At 40.8% G+C, this 19,394-nt stretch overlaps 1 protein-coding gene across 3 annotated transcripts in view; it reads right to left on the bottom strand.

Moving 5' to 3' along the window:
* Positions 1 to 6,267: 6,267 nt before the first annotated feature.
* Positions 6,268 to 19,394, bottom strand: part of GEMIN8 (gem nuclear organelle associated protein 8) — a 28,964-nt gene continuing 15,837 nt past the window's right edge. For all 3 annotated transcript variants that reach the window (XM_048960110.1, XM_048960100.1, XM_048960118.1), the window contains one exon: positions 6,268 to 10,268. In XM_048960110.1, coding sequence (XP_048816067.1) covers positions 10,012 to 10,268 — 257 coding nt within the window. In that variant the 3' untranslated portion in view covers positions 6,268 to 10,011. The remainder of the gene's footprint in view (positions 10,269 to 19,394) is intronic.

Genomic DNA, 19,394 nt, shown 5'->3' with positions numbered 1-19,394 from the left:
AACTTCAGCATGGCACTCACCCAAGAAATCGCTCTAAGGCAGCCTAATCAGGACAGGACTCCTGGCAAAAGCACATTTTGAGACAAGGCTCTCTCTCTTTTTCCAAAGTAGAAAACTCCTTTGATGGCACTTACAGAGAGAGAGCATTTAAGAACATTCTCAGGTGCCTTTTTGTTTTTTTTTTCAAACTGACTCAAAGAGCATGGAAGGAAAATTGCAGGACTCATTTTAACACTTCTCCTGGATCCAGTTAGACAGTGAAGGTTGGGTAACGGCCAGCTGATTTCATTTTAGTTGCTTTTTTTTTTCCTCTTCTGTCAATAGGGAAAAGCTCATAACTTACTACAGAAGGTTTTAATTCTCTGTAAACATCACTGGTGCCTTAGACCTAAACGGTGTCAGAAAGCTGAGTTAAATTCGCTCACAGTGGGCTACCCAGCTTTAGTTTTTCACTATAATACATTTCAAAATGCTGGTTTGGGTTTTTGTAATTGTTTTTGTTTTTACCCACTGTTTTATTGCTTCTGTACTACTGTTCTTGCACTGCAAATGGCTGTCCTCAGAGCTGTGGTTTGTGGCAAAAATGTGAATGCAGGAAAAAAGATGGGAGTGATTCAACAGCAGCAGTACAACTGAGTGTGTCCAACAGCACAGTGCAAAGGGACTGCAGGAGATGGATGGCCTGGGCTGCTGCAGTCCTGCAGAATCTTCACCAGTTGTTAACAAATGAGAATGAGATACAAACTCATAGAATCATAGAACCATAGAATTACAGAATGGCTTGGGTTGAAAGGGACCTTAAAGCCCATCCAGTTCCATTCCCCTGCTACCTAGATCAGGCTGCCCAGGGCCCCATCCAATCTGGCCTTCTATGCCAGAAGTGTGGTTTTAGAATGAAAGTGTGGTTTCAGGTCTGCTGACATAATGGAAACATTTAACCTCCTTCTGACTTCACAGCCAGCCAAACACCTTAAAACTGCCAGAAATGTGACATTCAGAAAAGAAAAAGAAAAAAGAAAAAAGAAAAAAGTGCAATTCTGGTCTGATGAACGACAGCCCTCCAGGAAAGTCCAACAAGGATGAGAGTGCAATGGAAGAACTTGAAAAATAACTGTGAGATGAAGTTTGATGTTAAACCTTGGTTTCGGAGAGTTAGTTTGACATCTCATGCCCCAGACTAATAAATATTTTTTTAAAAATTATCCAAACACCTATTTTAAACATAAACATTTTCTTCCCATTTTCTGCAAATGTATGAGCATAGGATTAAAAATAAAAATGTAGGACTCACTCGTCACTTGTACACATTGTCCAATTTGAGAGACCAAAAAAATAAATAAACGTGTCAAGTATCTTACTCTAGTTATCATTTTGCCCTTCTTTTGTAGCATAAATAAGATAGGTTGTAGAGTTTGTATTTTTGAAACATAGATCTGTCTTAGGACCCTTGCTATCTGATTCTATTATTTTGGATATCACATACAGCAAGAAGAAAAATAACACAACTCCAAGAGAGGAATGTAGTAGAACTTCTAATTAGGGTTATATAATTATATAATATGATATTATTATTATATATTATATTATATATAATATTGGACAACTGTCATACGGGGGTTTGGATTCTTATTTTTTGTACATTTTATTTTAAATTCAATTCTGGCTAAACTGAGAAGTTTCTAAACCGTCAGTCTACAACATCAGCTCTGGCCTCCCATACTTTAAGGCAGTAACTTAGAATCACAGAATCATAGAATTTTTTGAGTTGGAAGGGACCCTTAAAGGCCATCTGGTCCAACACCCCTGCAATGAAGAGAGACATCCACAGCTCAGAGTGCTTAGAGCCCCATCCAGCCTGATCTTGAGTGTCTCCAGGGATGGTTTCCACCACCTCTCTGGGCAACCTTGTCCTATCACAACCGAGGCAGCAGAAGTGGATAGAAAAAGGTCTTACTGCAGCAGTTTCTGTGGCACCAGCTGCTTCTATACTTGCAGACAGTGTAACCACCTCTCTCTTCTGACTAGGGACAAGCTCTCACCTGGTGGCTTTCCCTTTCCCCACTGGTCCCGCAGTCTTGGGTCTCCATGTTGCAGAGCTTACAAATCCCAGCAGCAAAACTAGAAAGCTGCATCCACTAGAATAAAGTGAAATATCCAGAGAGCAAGCGCTGCTGCTGTGTAAAGAATTTATTAGCAGCAGGAACAGACGCCCATATCAGCACTTCACCGGTGGATAAATCAGTGGTTCACTAATGATGTTTCAGTTCTCCTGATTGAATTGGATTTGTAAGACAGAAATGCAGCTGCAGACTGAACATGCCAAGAGAATAATGACTAACCAATCCCTAACACCCAGAGCTTCTGTATATATGGGATAATTTCGTTTCTGTTATTATTTATTTTTTTGTACAAGCAAAATCTTTAATGTCTCTACCTAATCACTTTTTGGATTGCATTTATTCCTGAGTTTATGCCTTTTTGTGTGCAAGAGAAACTTCTCATTTTAGCTGGGGCTAACACTAAATCTTGGTTGTGCTGCAGCTTGTGGGAGTTTTGTTGTATTACAGATGTGACCTCTTCAGAAGATACCTGAACAACAAATACTGGAATTGCCCATGGTTATGAGTGGTATTGATAGAGGTCACATTACCTCATGCCATTATCTGCATGTTACATGTGCTGCCTTTGGCATATTTGGTGTTTCCTTTGCATGCATGTCAGGTTCCTTTAACAGTAGCATTTCAGAGATGATCTGGCCAAGTGCCCTCATTTGCCTCTTCCCCGGTTGCTCTCTGGGGTTCCAGCCAGTAAATCCCCATGGGTTTTAAGCTCTAAATAGGCTGCTGCTCCCCCTCCTCAGGATCATGCTGAGCTGAAGTGGTGCCTGCTGGAAAAGTAGAAAACAGGATGCCAGCTGGCAAAGAGGGCTGAAAAGAAGGAAGAAAAGAGATAAAATGATTCTCAAATTGAGAAACTGCCTTAGCAACATCCTCCTTTGCGGGGTGGGAATAGATCACGGTTGCCTGGCTGGTCTTTCAAATGGCTGAGCTCTTAAATCACAGTTATGCCTTTCCACCAGAGAGATGGAGTTGACAGAGATGTACTGTTGAGACACACTATAAATTGAACAGATGGATTGTGAAGCCCAGGCTCTGTATCCAGTAGTTCCTCCCACGAAGGGAAAAGCCTTTCAAAAGCTTCCCCGGTGCTCAACAGGATCTTGGTGGCTTCATTGCACTGCTACTTTAGAAAGGCTTTGGTCAGTAGTTAAAACAAGCAGGGATATTTACTGGAGGTGGTTGACTGAAGCCTGCCCAGAGAGGAGTTGGCAGTGATCCTCTTCCCACCACTGGCTCAGCAGGAAGGGAGTTTTGTGGTTTGATTGGGAAAAGAAGAGAGAACGATCCTTCCTCTCTTGGCCAGCTCTGGGCTGGAGCTGCTAGGAGGTACCAAGGGCAACAACGCTGTGGTAAGGGGCCTGGCACCTTCCTCTGGCAGCACTGATGCTGCTGGAGGCACCAGCTTTTTTCTAGGCATCTAGACTAGAACTCCTCATTTGCTCTTCTGGCTCACAAGTGTCTGGGTAACCTTTCATCCCTTAAGTGTAGGCGACAGATAGGAGCGTAGGAGCTGAGAGAAGAGGAAGCACAATGAGGCTGCTGAGAGTGTGTGTTGGAGTGAAGGGAAACAAGTGAGGTGGGATCAAGAAGAATCATAGAATGGTTCGGGTTGGAAGCACTCTCTGTGCTGTGACAGAGAGACTCCTTACTCCAGAACCAATCTCCTCTACCACCAGAGGCAATAAATAAAATTACTGACAAAATAAAGGTTCAGTGCTCACTCCTTTGCTTGTTCTGTTGAGAAGATCCATCTTCATGTCATCTACAACTCCAATGCGAGAGCCAAAATAAGTATCTCCAGAGTGCAGAGGTTCTTCTATAGAGTTCTTCTAAAGAGATCAGTTATTTGCCCTTTACAAGCTTTTTTTTTACTATGCAGACTTTCACTAGGAGAATGTCCTATATTTCCTCTGTCAACAGCAGTTAAATCTTGTTTGGAAGGGGAAAATGGGCTGCCTTAGGAGCAGTCTGGTGCCTCCAATAGCTCTTTTAGTCTCAATGTTACCTGCATTATGCAAGACCAGCACATTTAAATCCATCTCTATGGCATGCCTATGGCTAAAGCTTTTTTCTTGGTAAACACATTGATAACAATGAACTGCACTGGTAGCTTTTGTTAACACTGTGGAAATTGTTATTCCAGGCATAGACTGCAGTTTGATAGTCCCCACCAGTGGAAAAGAATTGTTCCCTTCAGCCCAAGAAGCTATCACATCCTACTGGAATAAAACATGCCAATAGTTTATAGTGTTGAAACTTTAAATCATATAGAAGAGTGGTAATGGAACAATTTCATTTAGATAGTTTAACTTCCTTCATGCCAGGATTTTGAAGTGGGAAATGATATAAAACCACCATAGTGTTAGAGAAGATAAAGCAGAATGTCAAGAACAACGTATCTTTCTTTCTCTAATAGGGTGCACAAACTTATAAAAATAATTGTGAAGAAGAAGTGTCAAAAATTGTGTTCAATGATTTTGCAGTATTATTTTCATTTCTTGGTTTCTAGAAATAAAATTGGATTTTCTTTATCCTTCTGAACTGAGCAACCTTTAAATTTTGTAGAACAACTTAGGCAGTCGCACTTTGCAGGGCTTGAAATAACATTAGAATGCAGACTCAGTCTATGAAAAACACCTACGCTGCCTCTCCTACTGCTGCCATCCCCACACAGCTACCTGGAATTAAATGGATGTGCACCACAGTGCATTGTCCTACCAGTGTCCATCATGCTTCGGATCTCTGAGCACCCAGCTAAACAGTTTCCAGAGTTTCTCTCGCTTTCAGGTCATTTTCAGGTCACCTATGTTCTCTTCCTCTTTCCTTTGTTTCACAAAGTTTCTCTCAGGTCCAGAGGAGGGCCAGGAAGAGGAGCAGAGGACTAGAGAACCTCCTCTACAAGGGCATGGACATTTTCTTGCTGGGTGCTTGTATATGGCTAGCCCAAATATGTTATGTGATTCAACACTGGGCCTCTAATCCCTGCAGTGGTTTACACTGAACCAATGGGGATAAACCTCAACCATGTAAACATGCTCCTTTGGCACAGCATCTGCAAGCCTGAAGAGTTGTAACTATTACACATAAAGTAGCAATGTAGAAAATAATTAGAAATCCTAGGATAAAGCTTCCTGTGGTTTTGCCAATCTTTTATGTTCAGCGTGGAAGAAAAAGCACATTTTCCTATATGAGAAAAATATACCAGAGAAAGCTAGGTCAACATGCCTAATGAAAGTAGTGCATGAGGAGCGCACCAAGCAGGAAAAGTCTGTGCAAGCTGTGAGCACTATAAAAGTATTTGTGTACATTCTTTTAGTGATGGCAGAATCTACAAATGCATGCTTCTGTGGAGTTCATCACCTCCACAGGTCTGCTCATCTGATTGCACAAGCGAGTGTTTCCTGTAAACCTACAGATAAGCTGTAAACAGCTTAGCAGAAGGGCTCTTACAACTGAGCTTTTTACTTAGGGAGCGATCAGACAATTAAGAGCTGCTGGCAGATGCAGGTGGCAGAATGCTTTGGTGAAGCTGAGCCACTGAGTGACTTCTGAAGCTACAAAAAAGGATGCATGGGACAGCTGAAAAAGGAACCTCAGGACTGGTATTTCACTCCTGATCTTCAGTGTAAGCAGCACATAAAAAATTCCACAAATTGCCATAAACAGATCAGAGGTCTCCTATATAATCATCCAATGGCAGCTGTGTAGATGACAGTATAAGAAAAGTCCACGAATAAAACTATTTTTTATCCCTTCCCAACATCCAGTAAGGTGTAGCTTAGGGAGATCGGGGGACAGTGGTTCAACTCCATGTTTAACAGCCTTTCATAGACTTTTGCCTCACAGCTTTTTTGAACCAAGACTTTGGTAAATTGTTATCTTTATTCAAAACAATGTTTAAAAATCAAAAAGGAGGATGTGTCAGGAGCTCTGTTTGGAAAGCAGTTCTATCAACCCTTCCCCATCCTTTCCTCCCCACAGCGGTATTTCTTTAGGATGGGTGTAAACAGTCTTGGGGACAGTAACAGAAACTCCTGCCCTGCTGGAACTGATAGCTGAAGCTGAGGCACGTGCACTCACCTACTTCAAAGAATAGACTGAGCCCAGCCAATTCTACAACAGCCAGGTCCCCAAGAGAATACATGAATACCAAAGTCACAGTCCATCACCTACTCAAAGCTCCACTGCACATCACCTATGCAACCTATGCTCAGCAATTCCAGCCACATAAGAACAAGGACATAGAGGAGTGGAGCTTCATACTTTAAGTGCAATCACCCTTCAGGAGTGACTGAGAGTCCTTTGGAGGCTGCCATTCTACATAAGAGAAAGTCCAGCATGACTGCAGGAGACAAAACAGCAGGTTATACAAAATTTCTTCACAGCAAGACTGCATTATTTATTAAGCAGTATGTTTCCCAGTTAATTCATACTTTTATGAAAATAGAAGGAAAATTGAGTTCTTGATGCTTCCTTTAGATAGACTGTATTTGGTCAGTAATCTTGGCACACCATAATTCTCTCAGACAGATATTCAGTCCAGCCTGCCAAATATCACTTAAAAACCCAACATTAAGCAGCTGAATTAAAGTGTCTTGCTTTTCTCAATTTCTATTCAATGAGTTGTGCTCTGACAAATGTAACAACAGATGAAGATGTCAATATTTGAAATTATTTCACATAATGACTGAGAAGCTTCTGCAAAAAAGCCATAAGAAAGAAAAAGTCCACTGTGCATTATGTAAGTATTCATAATTCTTTAAAGCTGTTACAGAAATTTAAGTTGCTCTACATTGTAGATCCTTCCATGATATTTGCAGCTAACCATTAAACAGGACTACTAATAACAAAGATGAATACTTACCAATAATTTTGATGATAAGTTATTTTGCTCAAAATTGTTTAATCTCCTCTGTTTCCCTGTATACACAGGCATATTAAACCATCAGCTGCTTTAGGAGGAAATAATTCTACAAGGACAGGCGTCCTTGACAACGTCACCACTGTATAAGTAAGTGTAAGTATTTTTTCTTTTGATAGGAAACAAGAGGCCATTGCTTCATTTTTATGTTTATACTGTGCCAGTTCTGAAAGTTTTTCTTTTCTTTTAAGAATGTGTACACTAAAAGAGATCCATTCCCACTTTTCTCCAGTCTTCAAAAGCATCTTCAACCAACCACAAGCTTCTGAAGATGAGGCAGTTTGCATATTGGCATGTAGCACATCATCATAGTTTCTGAAGCTGGTTTCCCTAATTTCTTGTATGAGAACTTTGCTTGTAACTGCAAGATGCATTTTTTTTTTCTGTTAGAGCTGAGAATAGCTCAAGATAACTACTACCACCATGAAGAACTTCCTCTCAGCAGGACTGTACAAGCAGTTGGTATAGCTGAAAGTAACACTGTGATGTTCTGGAGAAGGAAAAATCAAGTCTGCAGCATCATGGCTGCATTCCATTCATGAGGTTGACATACCATCACCACTGGGGAATAAAATAAAAAAAGGAGTACATGGTCTGTCACTTGAGCATTTCAACATAAAGCATGCATGCAGGACTGAAAAGTGTTACAGACATTCTGACTCCACGTGCATTTTTGAGTTGCAATTACCTTGCTTCCATGATGATGCTTTTCTGAGGTATTTCTTAGAACTCTAAAATGACACAGGAGACGGAATAAGCTGTAACACAAAATCTCCAGGTTCTACTGAATAACCAGCAAAATACAGCCCACCAGCAACTGCCTGTCCTGAAATCTGGGAGCAGCGAAAAGATTATTTGGCAGCAACACCGTCTGCAACAGTGGACTCCTCTTGCTCAATCTTAGTGCATAGTTCTTAGGGAACTTTTTATTTTATCCAGATCTCTCTATTTCCAACCTCACAGCGTATGTTAAAACCTCTTAGAAACAGTTACAAGAAACAGAGGCAGAGAAAGTTCCTGTATATTTTATCTGAAGTGAGAAAGGAATTCCATGTTTGTCTTGTATGGGGTCTATACAACTACTTTATGAGATCAGGACTTCTGCTAGCAGAACCAGTTGGATTCAGAAACATCCATCCTAAGAACTGGGTTGAAATCAAGAACAGCCCAGTCCTATGCATCCCTTCTTTCTTCTTTAGTGCACTGCACAAGGGAGTTCATCACCACCACAATGGAAACATTTCCAAGAGAAACAGAGAAATCTATGCATATGATTGGAGACACAGTTTTCCCCCAGCAGATGCAACAGCTCTCCTATTCATTTTGTAATATACTCTGTGGTATGGTACTGATCAGCATTCCTGTGAAAGTCCTGTCAACACTCTTTGTGCTTATGTGTTAAAACTGTAACTAGTTTTAATGCAACTCTCTCTAACCAATACAGCAGCAAAAAGAAGGCTTGAGATCTGAGAACTGGAGTGCAGAAGTATGGAAGTTTGGCCTGTATGTTTTTGTTTTAAACCAATTACGATATATCATTAAGAACATTTATTTGGTCAACAAAGAATTCCATACAAAATACCAGATTTCTGACAAAATCCAACAAAAAAAAAAGAGCTAAGACAAATGCAGGGCTGTAATTCAGAACACGCCTCCCTCGTGTGTCAAGCCTAAGTTATTCATATCAATCATATCCATAACAAGTCTTGAACACTGGGGGATTTTAATTTCAGTGTTTAACTCATCTCTTCACATCTAATGAGGAGTGAGGGAGGTAGAACTGAACTCAAAATGCTGATTTACAAAAACATGGTAACTACTAGGAAAAAACAAAGTCTCCAAACTGCACCTCAGATTTGGTTTGGTTTAGCTGACTGTAGCAGAGAACACCAGACACAATGGGCATGAGAAGTTAATTTGTGACATTCTCTGCTGTGATAAAAGGCACACAAATGTCAGTCACATCTAAAACAGTGTGCTGCTCCCTTGCTCTGCCACGGTAATAGTGCTTAACTCAAACTACAGATCTTCAGCACACAGTGGTATGTAACAGCAGTGCTTCACAGTTAAAGACTGATATATCTTCCTTCAAGCTTCAAACCAATAAGGTGTTTTTATTAGAATGACAAAAATAATTGTTGGCATTTGCCCAAAAAGCATTTTGTCCTCTTAAGGATCTGTTTTGCTGGACAGATCTATAATAGACAGGGCCACATCAAGTTTCTCCCCCAAACTCCCCACCTCCTTCATTAAAACATCTTCCTATCTAATTTTATGTTAGAGTTGAACTCCTGCCAGATAAGTATCAGTCTTGAAGAAAAGCTTCCTGCTTTATTATATGCATTTGAAAAAAGAATTCAAATGGCCAAGCTACAGTAATTTGATATGTTGTGTCTTGGCCAGTGGGCTCCTGGCTCTCAAAGGAAAAAAAGAAGAAAATCAAAAGATTAGGAGACACAACACTTCAAGCTGTGTTGCATTAAGCTGGATCCAAATGCTGCTATATTAAAAAGATATAAAGAGATATAAAAAAGATATAAAGACTAAAGAATACTTAGTCTTAGAAACTAAGACTACTTAGTTTCCTAAATGGAAAGAGCTGACAATTTGTACAGTCCTTTTCATTTTGTAATTGCTGTTAATTTTTTCCAGTTCATTAGGTATAGATGTTGTCATATTTCTCACCTGCATGGTCAAGGCAGGCTGACATCAAATGAGTGAAACAGACTTCAGACAGTTAAATTACTGTCTCCCCCTTTTACTAATTGGCAATGATATGTATGTAAATGAATTCTGACCATCACAACAGGTGATGTTAAAGGAACATAGGGCAAAAAAATCACTTTGTCTTTGCTGGATCCTGCCCTAAAACCCATCCAAAAATGACATGAACAGTTGATGCTTCCAGCAGTACAGCTTGAGGCAACTGTCCCTACAGCTCTGTGCCAAGTCAGAGCACAGTCCAGGTACTCACAGCTTGAGGGGAATAATAGGCCAGTATTTGGGCTGTTTTTTGTCACAATTTCTATCAAAGATAAGCTGCATGGCAGTCTCCATAGCTAGGATTTTGGCAGCTTCATCACCGTACAATTTCTCCATTTCTGCCATTCTTCTCGCCCCAGGTCTTTCTGCAGGTGGCTCCACAGAACGCTTCATGTTTCTGTAAAGGTCTTGATCAGCCTCCACGTACATTTCTTGTTGCTCAGCTTCCAGTTGCTGCTGTCTCCCTAGACAACAGAAACACAAGACTGGTAAGTCATCCAATCATATTTTATTTTGACTTCTAAAATATTACACATTCAAATCTGTGGTGAGTCTAGACAGCCCAGATCCACTCATTTAGGTTGCTGCTAACTTCTTCAAGGGAAGAAGATCCTGGAAAACACAGAAAACTTTTCTATTAGTAATAAAAAGTAGTAACTAGTGTTGCTTCAGTTCTTTCCTAATGTACACAAGTCCTGAAAAGAAAAAAAAAACTGTAAGAGTTGGTTTCCAAAGTAATTACTTAGCAGCTGAGATAACAAAACAATGCATAGGACAGTGCAACTTTAGCTGAACCACAGCCAAGAGAAAATGTAATCAGTTACTACTCTCTGAAAATGAACAAACCAGTCTGTCATGTGAGTGTCAGCCATCAAATGTATCCAATGAAATGCAGCTGTAAGCACTGTTCAGACAAACTAGCCAACCTCATCCATTTTGCACGACCTGCAAAGTTCAAAACTGACAGCCTTACTGTCATTGCTTTAAAGACAAGATGAAACAACAGCTAATGTATATCCCGGCACCACATCTTTTAGAGAGGATTCAGAACAGTTCAGAGAGGTGAAATGCTTGGACCAATCTGCCAAAAATCCTCTTTAGTAAGCCCAGTTTTGAAGCAAGAAATTGGTTTGCATACATAAGGATACCCTCACTTCATGAGTGCTTCTCTGATGGAATAAACAATGCTTTAGGCAGTTAAAACACAGCATGTGCAGGACTCCTCTCTCATGGGAGACATTCATACATGATGAAAAAAATCACTTGGGAGGGACTGAACTTCTTCACCTACCAATAACAAATGATGGTTCCTAAAACTGCATCACAGGAATGGTTATTCACTGTTAATGTGAACACTTATTTAAAACAAGCAGATGAGAGGGACTGAGTTCACTGGTCAGGATGCATTAATCACATACAGGACATACTTCTCATGTTCGGTGCTACGGACCCCTTCTCTCCTTCCTCAGAGAGTGAACTTAGCTTCTACCAAACACACAACATCTGCAAACCCTAACCCAAAGCTAAGTATCCTGATATATCCTTGTCAAACATCTGCAGTTTATTGTTACACTGCAAAGCCCTGTATGCAGCAGCCAACTGACTGTCAGACTTAATAAAAGAATTATCCTCTGTACCTCATTCACAGAAAATAGGTATTTTCAACAACGTAAGAAGAAACTTCAATGCTGCCATCTGCTCGTCAAGAGAGGGACAGGGAAAGCTTCTGTCCTGCCATTTCCACCATTCTCTGCTGATAGAGGCAGGACAGCAGAGCTTGAGGGGCTACCAGAATCATAGAGGTTGGAAGGGACCTCTGCAAACCACTGAGCTAACCCCCCTGCAATCTACTCCAAAGAGGTGCTTCAATTTCAGTGCTTCTTCTTTAAGGGTACATCCCCAGAGCGTGCTGCATTGCCAGAACTCAAGAGGAAACATACATTAGAGGTCCATGTGCATTTCTGGAAGAGTCAGATTTACTTGGTGTGAGGCCATTTCAACCAGAGGTCTTAATTAAAACTACTGACACCACCCGCAGAGAGCCCAGCATCATGAGAACAGCTTAGAGCTCAGGTGGCACAGGTCACTTAGATTGCATGGAAGCAAACTTCGTGGGACACCCGGCTGCCCACAACTAGGTAACATGCTTAGAGGACAAACCTGCTGCAAATTATGCAACTCACACTGCATATTCCTTGACAAACCCTGACAATCTATGCTGAAAAAACATCTCCTGCCGCAGGTTATAAAGCAAAACTCTGGCAGGGCAATGAACTGAACCCCCATTTGTTGACTCCTGGGTCACAAAGACAATTCCTTCTACTTCTGTACTGTCCATGGGAATTACTCATTACTTCTATAGCTGCATGCTAGAAACAGCTGCTTCCTCACATGCCTGAGAATATCTCTGATAGTTCGCTGCACACAGTAACACTTAAAAATTAATTTCTCTGGAGATATATAATGAATCCTTCTCTTTGGAAATTAAATATATTTCTAGCAGAAGCTTTATGATGTATGAGTAGATTACAGTTTACTGTGCATCAATCTCTTTTCGAAGCACAGAATGGCTCATAAACCCACAGATCCTGACATTAACAATCAAAATAATAATATAAATTATAATTCTATTCTCTGAATTACCTAATGAACCTCTGAAGCATACATTTTACATTTCGCTTTACTAGTTGTACATAATGCCATTAACTTCCCACCCTAACTAACTATTCCACAGCAACTGGCCAGAAAATTCCCTGAGCGACAATATTACACAGTCCTAGATCTAAGAGAGTCTGGGCATGGGCAGTGGACAGAAGTCTGCTCCCCACAGCTTTTAACTGCAGAGGCTGAATTTGAGCACAGAATACGGTAGCTGTTACCAGTAATGCCACTGCAGTTGCATGGAAGATGTAGTTTCCCATCGCTTATTTGTGGAGTGGTACTACTGTGAGAAGTGTCAGCACCGGCACCATTTGGTACCATGGTAATCGTGTAAAGAGAAGCCATGGAATAAAATGGGAACGTAGGCTACTGCTTTTACCAAAGCAGTTATTTCCAGCCAAATATTGAGATAAGAAAGAAGTTTTGTCCTGTTGAGAAGCATACTAATTACCTCTGGTGTACAGGGAAACAGAACTCCCCTTACTTCCAGTCAGTCTGGGTTCTGTTACCTCCAAAATTACTTTAAAAACAATACAACTTGTGCTACATCTGCAGCTACTGTCTCATCAAAAAGATGACAATAAGCCTCTGATAATGGAAAAAAAACCTCAAAACAATATAACTGTAAGCTGTTTATAGCAATAATAGGGAAGAATCTCTGTGAAGAAAGCACCAAACATTCGTCTACAAATTAGACAGCAAGGTTTATTAAAAAGCTAATTCTCAGCCCACAGCAATGAAGTTCCCAGCTCATTTTCAAATCTGAGCTCCACACTCCAAATTTGTCACAGTGCTGTCAAGCAATAGATGTGAAACAATTTTTTCTTTTTTTTTTTTCTTTTTTTTTTTTAAACACAATTCTGAGCAGTTTCTCCTTCACTTCACACATGCTGAAAAAACAAAAAACAAAAAAATATCAAAAACCCCCAAAAACCAGAGCTTTCCTTTATAGCATTCAGTTGCAACTTCTGGCAAGCTTTACTTCCCCCTGTTGTGAAAAAGCATTTTGCAAACGGTCAAAAGGCAGGCACAGCACAGCAGCAGTGTTTGGTTGCTATACCAAGGATAAGAACTGCTGACGTTTTCTTGACTGGCAGTTCTGTTTGTTCCCAAACATTCTCCTCTCCCTCGAAGCGACTTTCAGAAGTAACTTATCCTTTCTAAGTCCACTTCTGCGAAGCCATAGCTAATAACTGGCCAAAAGCAGTTCAGACACCTTTTTCCAAGCACATTAAGTAGTTTTTTCTTCACATTTCAGGAACACCAAGATCTCTACCCAAGTCATACTGCATTGTGGGACATCATCAATTATTCTAGGTCTTTTAAAAGAAGTTTTTTTTCCTCCCACTTTTTCTTTCCTGCTATGGATATCCGCTTTTAATTTTGGATATACTAGGTGAAAGAAATGTGAATGAATGCAGGCGATGACCTTCATACTCAGAGGCTGCCAAAAGCAGGATAAACAGTAAAAACATCTTGGCTATTCACTGCATTTGTGGCTTCATATGCACACAATTTTGCATGCTTTCTGTGGAACTGTGACCAAAGCTCTTCAAGATGTAAGCAGTTTTCCCTATAGGCTCTCAGAAACTTAGAGGTCTTGTTCCTCCTATTTTATAAGAAGGTCATACACTGTTAAGTCTGATCCACGTTGTTTTCTTCTTTGCTCTTAGTATTCTGTGAGAAGATTAAGAAGCAATCAAAAAACAACTATGGAATTCATCCTTTTCTTATTAGAAAAAAAAAAAAAACAGGAAAAAAAAAAGAAAAAAGGACAAAACAAAAATCTCAAAACCAAAATGCAAGAAAATTCCCTTATTTGGAGACAAGTCTTCATGAAGAGATTTTTCCACACAAAGAGAAGACGAAAGCAGGGCCAGTAATTATCTATGCTGAATTTTCATTGAAGGCAGTGAAAAATTCACACCCAGCATCCTATGGCATCTTGTACCATTTTTAGCTCCTCGTATTGATACGCTCAGCCCTTTGCTTGCTGTAGCCCAGTGATCACACACAAGCTGACAGCACTTCTCACAAGGCAGCTCTCTCTGTCCCCACTTCTCTGGGTGCACATCATCTGCAGCTGGCTGTGCTACGGGATGCTGACTGCACCATGGCAGCTACGCCACAACACCAAGGCCTTGCTTGCCCTATGCGGCACACAGCCTCCACTGACTTTTGGTTTCTTGCCTATCTAGCACATTACTCTTGAAGGAATTATTTCACTTTTCCCAGTCTTGGTTCTGCTTTTTCTTTTCCATGCTTTCAGATCGACCTATACCCCTGTTCACATATTCGTCTCCTTACTTCAAGTGATTAATGATTTTGTTACTGCTGCATGGGCACTTTCTGAGCTTTCTCATCCTGTCTTAAAAGCTACCTGAGCTGAGCCTGAGCAGCCCACGCTAACAGCGTTTAAAACGCTTCCCTTTCCTACTGATTAAAGACTCCTAGTTCCCTGCCTTTGAATGCCACTTCCCACAAGCCTATCTGCTGTGTTAAATATTCTGCCCACACAGGCTTCTCAATGCAAAATGCCAGATTCTTCAGCTCCCCCAGAAAACTAAACAGCTCTACAGTGAAGTTACACGGTTTCTCTGAAGTGATAGCATCAGACCATTTTATTATGCCAGTACTTGTATAAACCAGGCATACCATATAGAAAACCCCAATCTGTACCTAAAAGAATTCTAACAAAATAAGGATTTCAATTTAAGAATTTGCCAACAGGATACTCAAGGATCTTAATTTTTCCAGAGCTATCGTGAAAGCTGACATCTCAATCATTATCACTCTTTATCAGGTGCAAGGCTTTATGGAGCAAGAGTTTCTATAGGTGGGAACATTAAAGATCCAAGTAATCATAATCTTACTACACCAGCAGTGTAACTTACACAGTTAAATCATGTTGTTGGCTTGAAAACACCATTCTGGAATAAAGATGACTTTTTGGGGTAAGTAACTGCCTACAATGATAAGCTCTCCGTCACCACAATGACAACCACTGTGGAAGAGAGTTACCACAAATGCCAAAGGTGTTAAAAACCCACACACCTATACTGACATCTTTTCCATCCGCTAGCTGAGAAGGGAAGGAGTCAAAAGAAATTGAATATTTCACCCCGTATATCTACAAGCAATGCAATATTCTCCAGAAAAAAAAAGAAAAAGGAAAGAAAATGTTCTGTTACAGGCTTTGAAGTAAGAGCAGATGTGACTCCTTGGCAGGCTGAAACTGTGGTTCCACAGACATTTTTCTTTTCTCGGCTACAAAACCAGCTTATGCAGCTCTTTCTTCTATCTTCCTCCCCTTAGCTGCGTGTTCCAGCTCCCAAGCCCCTCAAAGACGCTGGTGTAACTGTCCCAGGGGCACTACATTGCATCCCACAAAAAACAGTTATATTTAATCTTGGTACACTTTAGCATCTTGGCACCATGAGCTGAACTAAAATGGCAGCATGGAAGCAGAAGAAGGCTGGGAAGAAAAACAACCTAACCTGGCTTTGGTACTAAGAAATGTTCGCTGAACCACAGTCTGACTGAAAACTTAGTGGTAAAAGCAGGAAATAGTTTGAGAAACATGAGTGTCTAAGAAAGATGCAGTAGCAACAGGCTGTCAGAGCAGACAGGAAACAGATTTTGCAAATCTAAAGTACTCAGTTTGATTGTTTCTTTATTATAACATACTTTTACAAATTTCAAAGATGAAACTCCTGTAGAAACAGGGCAAGATCACTTACTAAGACAACAAGCGACTAGATGTTATCTTTGAAACCAAGATGAAAACGTAGCCAGGAAGCAAGGTTAGAATCACGGCGTTCCACTCCCTGGTCTGCTACTGAATAGTACTTACCACTCTTGATAATTATCCACATCATGCTTCAGTGTAATTACTCTACAAAAGGAGCCTAATGCTTTCCTACCTGATAATTATGAAGATTTAATTATCTCACACAAGTTTGAATTTTTGGGGGTAAGTAACTGGATGAAAGCTGCACAGTTAACTGGAGATTAAAAAAGCTGATTTCTGTTCCACAAATAGGATTAAAAACTAAGAAGGGCTGTCTTGTAGTCTGCAGAAGAAACTGCCCAAGCTCCTAGACAGAAACAATACAAGCCTTCACGTCCATGTTTACAGTAGCAGTAGGCTACACCGGTTACCATCCAGCTAAATGACCATTAACTTTTGTTTTATTTCCTCCTACCACCTTCCACAACAAAACCCTTAAGAAGGGATTTTTTTTTTTTTTTTTTTTTAACTCCACCAGAAAATGAATTGAAGCAAAACCCATGAACATGAATCAACCAGCTGGCTCCATGGAACCCCCAAGAGGAAGCCCTCTCTAGAAAGTGGAATGCTCTGAATGCAGCTCTGCATCAGATATGTGTGCATCCGATAGCCAGAGAGCACAAAACACACAGGCACACCCAAGGTAACCAACCAGAGCACTGTATCACACAAACCAGAGATACTAAAGCATCCCAACTGTACGTTTGCACCATCTGAAAGAATCAAAAAGCTGGAAGGTTGCTGACCACCATGCAGAAATTAATACAGGACCAGGCTGGCAGCTGCCTCCAGTACGGATCAAGCCTACAGAAATAAGATTAAATACAGACCAGCTGACTCTGCACTCCCATCCCCCAAACAACTCCAATCTGTCGTTGATGGCAACAGTGCTGACGCCAGACAAAGACACCAGTGCTAGAGTAAACAGAAGGATTACTTAAATCTATATATAACTGTATCCATATATACACACAGCCATACATGGCACAGCCGGAGTAGATTGAACAAAGAAATACACAAAATTAGAAGTGCTTCTTTAAAAGCAAACCAAAACAGTGAGGAAACGTGAGTTTCACTAACGGCTTTCTATGTGTCCTGAATAGAAAGTAGGCACACGCACTGGGAAGACAGTATTTTGTGATGTATAGTGCTCAACAGCCAAATAAAACTGAATGTTTGGGGCTTCCATGGGAACAAAAAGGAGTAGCCTGTACGAGTCTTTTAAAATAAACATGTACATCAGAATTTCAATTAAATTGCCTCCTTGATTCTAGCCACAGATTATACTGTGGAATTCAAGCTTGTTCTGTGTTATGATATGGCAAAGCAACTCAGTAAGATACGCAGGGAAATCTGCTAAGCTACCGAAGCAAAGACTTTTGAAAGCAACCTGCGCCCACATCACCAACTTTTTGAAAGAGCACGGTCAGACTACGAACAGAACTTTCAGTTAACCAGCAGGTCCAGAAGTCAGTGTCACTGCAGCCACGCAGAACTAACAGTTACCAATCCAGATAAAATTAATCTCGGAAGGAAATGTACATTTTTTTCCATACTGCTAGTATAAAAAACACAAATCCCTACAGTGTGTTGCCTGACCAATAATTCTGTAAGAAACATCTGGAACTAAAGAAATCAGCACACAAAACTTACAAAAGAAAGGGCCGAGGGGTTGCTTTGGAAATTAACTTTCCTTCTGAGTTTCTCATTGCTACCATGCTAACAAAACACATAACAAATTAGGACTTCAAAGCCACCACAATAGTTTAAGAGCAATGCCAGGATGCATACAAACAAAACACAAAATAAATGCTTAGTTCAGTTTCTAAACTTGCCTTTCACCTAGCATCATATCATTGCTCTAGCAAATTAAATTAGATTTACTTAAATGCACAAGGTTAAATTGTTGTGCCTAGTGTGGAAAAACACAACAGTAATAACAAGATGAAAATATGCCAGAGAAAACCTGCAGATGTGTGCCTATCATAGCTTCTGCAAAAGGGAAATGTTTGACATACAAGTAGTTCAAGAGCCCCTTGCTGGAGCAGAGGTCTAAGCACTGTCTCCTTTCAAAAAGGCAGCTTTCAGCATCCTGGCTTCTACAAAGTTACTAACACTCATCAAGTAGGAGCTTCATGTCTCCCTTCTGTGACTTCTCTGAGCAGTCTGGTCTCATGGTTGGTGACCCTGCTCTGCACATAGCAGGGGGGTTGAAACTAGATGACCGTTGTGGTCCTTTTCAACCCAGGCCATTCTGATTCTATGACTTCATTGGTGCAATTCCCACATGTAAGAAGCACTGAAGAGACTTGAAGAAGGGAAGATTTCACATGAGGAGAGCCATCAGTAAAATCCTAAGGGAGAAAGAAAGACCCAGGGAACTACCGTCCAGTGAGCCTCACTTCTGTGCTTGTGGGAGGACCATGGAACAGATCTTCCTAGAAGATACATTAAGGCATGTGAGGGATAAGCAGGTGACCCAACACCTCCAGCGTGGCTTCACCAAAGGAAGGTTGTGCCTGACCAATCTGGTGGCCTTCTGTGATGGAGTGATGTCAGTGGTGGACAAAGAGAAGGCAATTGATGTCATCTACCTGGACTTGTGCAAGGCCTTTGACATGGTCCCTTATCACACTCTTATCTTTACATTAGAGAGACTTGAAAGGTGGAATATTCAGTGGATAACGAATTGGTTGGAAGGCCACAGAGCGAGGGCTGTGGTGAATGGCATTATGTCACTACGTGTAGGTGGAGGCCAGTGATGAGCCAGGGGTCTGTCTTGGGACTGGTGCTCTTCCACAGCTTCATCAATGACATCGATGATGGGCTCGAGCACACCCTCAACAACTTTGCTGATGACACCAAACTGAGTGGTGCAGTTGACATAGTAGAAGGAAGAGATGCCATCCAGCAGAACACTGACAAATCCAAAGGTGGGCCCATGTGAACCTAATGTGATCAGCATAGCAAAGTGCAAGGTTTTGCACGTGGGTTGGAGTCATCCCAAATACGTATACAGACTGAGAACAGATCAGTGATCACCAGCTTTACCTACTAAGAAATAGAAAGATCAGAAAAAGCAGATACTTCTCCTCACACTCCACCAAAGCCAGCCAGATAATTTGCTAACTGCCACCTC

The sequence above is a fragment of the Lagopus muta genome, chromosome 1 (assembly GCF_023343835.1).
Source record: "Lagopus muta isolate bLagMut1 chromosome 1, bLagMut1 primary, whole genome shotgun sequence".
NCBI classification, from domain to species: Eukaryota; Metazoa; Chordata; class Aves; order Galliformes; family Phasianidae; genus Lagopus; species Lagopus muta.
This window is presented reverse-complemented; position numbering and strand designations above follow the sequence as displayed.